The sequence below is a fragment of the Triticum aestivum genome, chromosome 2D (assembly GCF_018294505.1).
Source record: "Triticum aestivum cultivar Chinese Spring chromosome 2D, IWGSC CS RefSeq v2.1, whole genome shotgun sequence".
Lineage (NCBI taxonomy): Eukaryota > Viridiplantae > Streptophyta > Magnoliopsida > Poales > Poaceae > Triticum > Triticum aestivum.
In genome coordinates this window covers 641724015-641729093 of record NC_057799.1, presented here as the reverse complement: position 1 = coordinate 641729093, position 5079 = coordinate 641724015, and the positions used below count along the sequence as shown (strand labels likewise).

The 5079-nt window shown below is 51.2% G+C and overlaps 1 protein-coding gene across 1 annotated transcript; it reads left to right on the top strand.

The window, feature by feature from the left end:
• Positions 1–497: 497 nt before the first annotated feature.
• Positions 498–1812, top strand: LOC123055283 (NDR1/HIN1-like protein 2). Its single transcript, XM_044479280.1, has one exon. It carries the CDS (start codon positions 824–826, stop codon positions 1451–1453), a length of 630 nt encoding a protein of 209 aa, XP_044335215.1. The 5' UTR covers positions 498–823; the 3' UTR covers positions 1454–1812.
• The last annotated feature ends 3267 nt before the right edge of the window (positions 1813–5079 follow it).

Sequence of the window (5079 nt, the reverse complement as noted above, 5' to 3'; positions counted from 1 at the left end):
TTGTAGGTACTAGCATTAATATTTGACAATAGATTAATTGCATGCGAATATTAGGTAAAATATTAATGATTAGTCCTATATTTGGTAAACATTTTAGAAGTTCGTCATTTTAGCAGTTTATAGGCCGTTGGATTGAGCTTGTTTGATGGTTGCGGTTAGTTGGATCAGACCCTTTAGGTCTTGTTATAATTAGTATGGGATTTACCAAAAAAATTGTTGCGATTAGGCGACATTTGGCAGGAAATCCGGCACACATAAACGTTGGCACACAGCTCGGGACGGCGTGGGCGGCTGGAACGGCAACCAACCAATGAACCGCAGCGGAAGCTGGCCCGCGCAAGCCAAAGGAAACAAACGGCGGAGTCAAACCAATCAGCCGTGCGCTTCTTGAGACCTCCCACCCACCCACCCTACCCCACAAGCCCACAACGGCTACAACTCCACCATCCCAACCCCACAAAGGCCAGCTTCTTCCCCGCGCCTTCCCCTGCTTCTTCTTCTACTCCACCTCCACCCAACCCAAAATCTTGCACAAATCACCGCGATTGCCATCTCAAATCCAGCCAAAACTCACAAGGAAGAAAATCCACGCACAATCAAGCCAAGCAGCAAGGGAGAGTCGTCGCCTCCCCATCCACGCGCTTGCTTACCCAACCCAACCCAACCCAACCGCGTCAGTCCCCCCAATTAATCCCCTACTTATATCCCACCCGCCCGCCTCGCCACAAATCACCCAAATCCAATCCACCAGGCCACCAATTCCCCACTCTCGCCGTCAAATCTCCCTCAGCTCCTCCTCGCCGCCCACCACCAGCTCGACGGGATGGGTTCGGGGAGCCGCGCGGCGTCGTGCCTGTGCTGCCCGTTCAAGTGCCTGGCGTGCGGCCTCTTCAGCTGCCTCTGCAGCATCCTCGTCTCGCTCCTCGTCACCGCGGGGGTCCTCGCCCTCATCCTCTACTTCGTCTTCCGCCCGCAGATGATCGCCGCCACCGTCGACTCCGCCTCCCTCGCCCAGTTCGCGCTCGGCACCCCCGCCAGCCCGGCCCTGCTCCAGTACAACCTCACGCTCGCCATGACGGTGCGCAACCCCAACAAGCGGGTGGGGCTCTACTACGACGGCGTCGAGGCGCTGGCCCTCTTCGACGGCCAGCGCTTCGGGTTCGCGCCCCTCGACCCCTTCTTCCAGGGCCACCAGGCGTCCACCGAGGTCAAGCCGGCGTTCGGCGGCCAGCAGGTGCTCGAGGGGGACGTCACCCAGGCTAACCTCAGGACGCAGCTGGCGGGCGGCGCGGTGGAGGTGGAGGTGAAGCTCAACGCCAAGCTCCGCGTCAAGGTGTGGGCGTTCAAGGTGCCCGGGCCCCGCGCCAGGATCAGCTGCCCGCTCTCCCTCCCCGTCCCTGCCGCCGCGAACGCCCCCGCCTTCAAGCCCACCGAGTGCAAAGTCTGGTTCTGATTCTCCACCATCAATTCGATTCGATTCCTTGGTGCGTGCGGTGCGTTGGGGGATCTGATCTCATCTCTCGATTCGATTCGATTGGTTGGTTGGTTGGTTGCGGGATGCTGCTGCTCTGCGTCGCCGCCGTGGTCCGTCCATTAGTATCTAGATCTTGCTAGAGATTTTCGCATCTACTGCATCGTTAGCTTTGCACATACTATCGATCCGTCGATTACTGGTTTTTTGGTTCTTTGCTAGCAGGAGTAGTACCCACCGTATACGATTACTAGTTGTTGCGTATATTGGTTATATTGGGATTCATCCTACTATTCGACCATTGTTGATATACTCATCGATATTCAGATCTCTTTCATTCAGACTCTGCTGTTGGATTGTGTCTGTTGATATATTCATGCTCGTTCGTCCATCGCAATTTCTTCCTGAACCATGACCAACTTTTCGTGTGTGTTGACCAAATCAGCACGGCAGTCGAGAGCAGTTTGATAATTTCGCACGAAAAGCCTTCCAGCTTTTTTTACCTCTGTTTTCAGTGTCGATGAGACGCGAGTAGGACGGTGATGGCGATTGTCGCTTGCCGTTGCCAGCCCATGTGTTTTCCGTTCTTCAGTTGTGCATCGGTGTCGACTACAGTAGCAAACACGCCGAGACAAGAGCAGGTTTCGAGCAGTTGACGGAAGCGTCCAAGTGGAACCAGGTCAGCGAGTCGTGAATCTGAATGCTCGTGCTTCATTAGCGCGCGCGCTCTGAATGATGCTGTTGGCCTGAAACTGAGAACCAATTTGGCTGGCAGAGGCAGACGAACGAGATTAAGTGGCTCCACATGCCATGCCGGCCGGTGCCGTGGTGGATGGATGCAGACAAATTGAAGGATCATGCACAGTTGTATAGCAGCCAGCCAGCAGGCTGGCTAGCTTGCATGTTTCGTTGAGTTGAGGTACGGTGCACTCCGTTGGATTGCACATGGTACCGTCGACACGACAGAGGAGGAATACGTCCGTGTAAATTACTACTAACTCCTTCACATAATATAAGAGTGTTTTATTATTATTTTTTGTGTCGATTCAGATTTCGGCACCGTTACCGTGACATGTGTGCTAAAATAATACGGCTAGTATTTATATGTTGTCAGAACTCCATGACAGCCGAGATTGTCTCGTAGTTAGAGCATCTATGGCCGCAAACAACAGATGCGGGCCCTCAAATGCTATGCGCCTAGTGACCTATCATATCTCAAATTTTTTTAATCCATACAAAACATGCAAAAGAGAAAAACCTATGTACTCTGTAGATCAAATCACCTACGCTACCCTAATCCTCGTCGAAGATGTCCACAAGTATGCCAAAGAAAACGTGTCAAATTCAAAAATCTTGTGATGCAACTGCTTCGAGAATTATGGTGGGCTTCTTAACATGACCCTACCCTAATATTGCCCTTGAAAATTCTTTGGGCAGTTCTTCCGTTTTCAATGCATGCAATTAAGAGATCCAAGCAAACCTGGTCACCCTCTTGCTCCTGAGATTTTCAAGAGCCCGTCGGTGTCTGCCACAGTTGGTTCTCTTACGTACTCAGGTTCGAATTTCTCGACCATGGCATTTCCGCATGTGCTCTCAGACATCAGTAGGTACTCGTCCCAAGAATCAGTGGTCATGCCTTACGGAAGCATCCGGAGTGCGGCCGTGCACTTCTGGTAACCAGAGAACCCAATCATTCCCACGACGTCTTTCTTCAGGATGAAGTAGTCATCATAGGACCGGATACCATGGTAAAAACGAACGAAGATAGTCTTGCGCATCTGAAAACACCGGCGAAAATGGTTAGCGAAGAGAGCATCGGGGGCAAAGTACTCGGCCATCAATGTCAAACGGTCGCGCGCCCTGTTGCGGTTCAGCACTCGATGACCCTTGATCGAGCCCTTGAAATGGAGAACATGCTCCTCCGCACGCTCCACATTTTCGAGGACCATCTGCGTCATCGCCGTCTCATCGCAGTACTCCTCGTTCGACGAGTCATCAAACGAATCAACATACTGCTCGTATATATACTCCAAATTGAAATCCATTGCTAGAAAGAAGAAGGGAAAACAGTTTTAGCTCAAGCGATTCATCAAGCAGTTGCCGGGCATGCGTGCGTATAGTAGGCACTGGCAGAGCTATGTGTTAAAAAAATAGGCTATGGCCCGCCCAACTTGTAACAAATACAGTGGAGGACTGTGAGTAATCTGAACTATGAGAGAAAGAAATACTGGGGTTTCTTTGTACTGGCCCGGCCAACTTTCATACCGTAGCTCCGTCACTGATAGCAGGAGCGGATGTCAGAGGATAAGGGTTAAAGGCAACGGAGGAGAAGCGGGGTGGAGCCCTACTGGAGAGCTGGAGGTGACGGAGAAATAAATTCCGGCAGGGGTGTGGCGTGTGGCCGGTGTGGTGGAACGGCGGCGAAGGCAAGAGAGAAAGAAGTAAAAAGAGAAAATAGGGAGGATGGACTCGTAGGGTCCAGAAGGGGTTTTGGATGAGTCGGGTGTCGGAGTCCTACGTGTCTGGTATCCGGACTCCGTAAAGGTCCCCCACATTTCTCTTCAATTTACGGGAGAGTACGCATCCGGACCATCCCATGAATCGATACAGACCCGCGTTGCATGTCTTTGACGGACCAGACAGCGTGTGATCCGGGAGATCCGGGCGGTTTACGGATCGGCCTTGGTGATGCCCAAATACAAAAGCGTTGACGGCAAACCTAACTGGTGCCAGGAAACAGTTGAACCTTATCATTACCGTTCTTAACGTTAAGCAGCGCATGCAGCTTTACACGCTGGCCATGTAACAACACGCGAGAGTCGCGCGAACCAACCTGTGGTTGGATGGTTAGAGGGACTGTGGTATCCCCAGCCCATCAGGGTTCAAATCCTGGTGCTCGCATTTATTTCTGGATTTAATTCAGGATTTCCGGTGATGCGCATTCAGTGGGAGGAGACGTTCCCGTCGACGACGAGGTGCCTACAGTGACTTCGTAAATTTCAAGATGATATGCCGGCTCAGTCTTTCGAAGGTGCTCATAAAGGTAGAGTGTGCATGTGTGCGTTCATAGGGGTGAGTGTATGCGTGTGTATATGATCGCTTGCGTCTGTACTGTGTTAAAAAAAACACGTGAGAGTCCCTTCCCACTTGACCAACGACATGAAAATGATCAACAGAATGAACGAACGTGGTGGGCCGCGGCTGCGAAGCAATCCGGAACCCATGTGCTCTGCCTCTCCGATCTGACGACTAGTACAGGCCTCTTCTGCCATACATCCATTTTTCTCCCTAACAATTTTTTTTCAAACCAATGCAAAATGTTTTTTTTTCAAACACGTCCACACCATCTCAACGCTGCAAGCCTGCAGCTGGTCAAACTCGTTTGATCATGCCGCAGCTACCACATGGCCAGGTACTTACTTTACGTACAAATGGTCAGGTACTTACTCCCTCCGTTCCAAAATAGATGACCCAAATTTGATCATGGAATATTAAGAGGGTGCTTGAATCCCAGGGACTTATTTTAGTCTGACTAAAAATAGTTTCTTTAAGAGGTTAAAGTTTCAAGCACCCCTGAGTAAAGAGGGGCTAAAACTAGTCTTGAGACT

Excerpts from the sequence above, each read along its gene's own strand:
- LOC123055283 (XM_044479280.1), top strand. The coding sequence starts at position 824 with ATGGGTTCGGGGAGCCGCGCGGCGTCGTGCCTGTGCTGCCCGTTCAAG.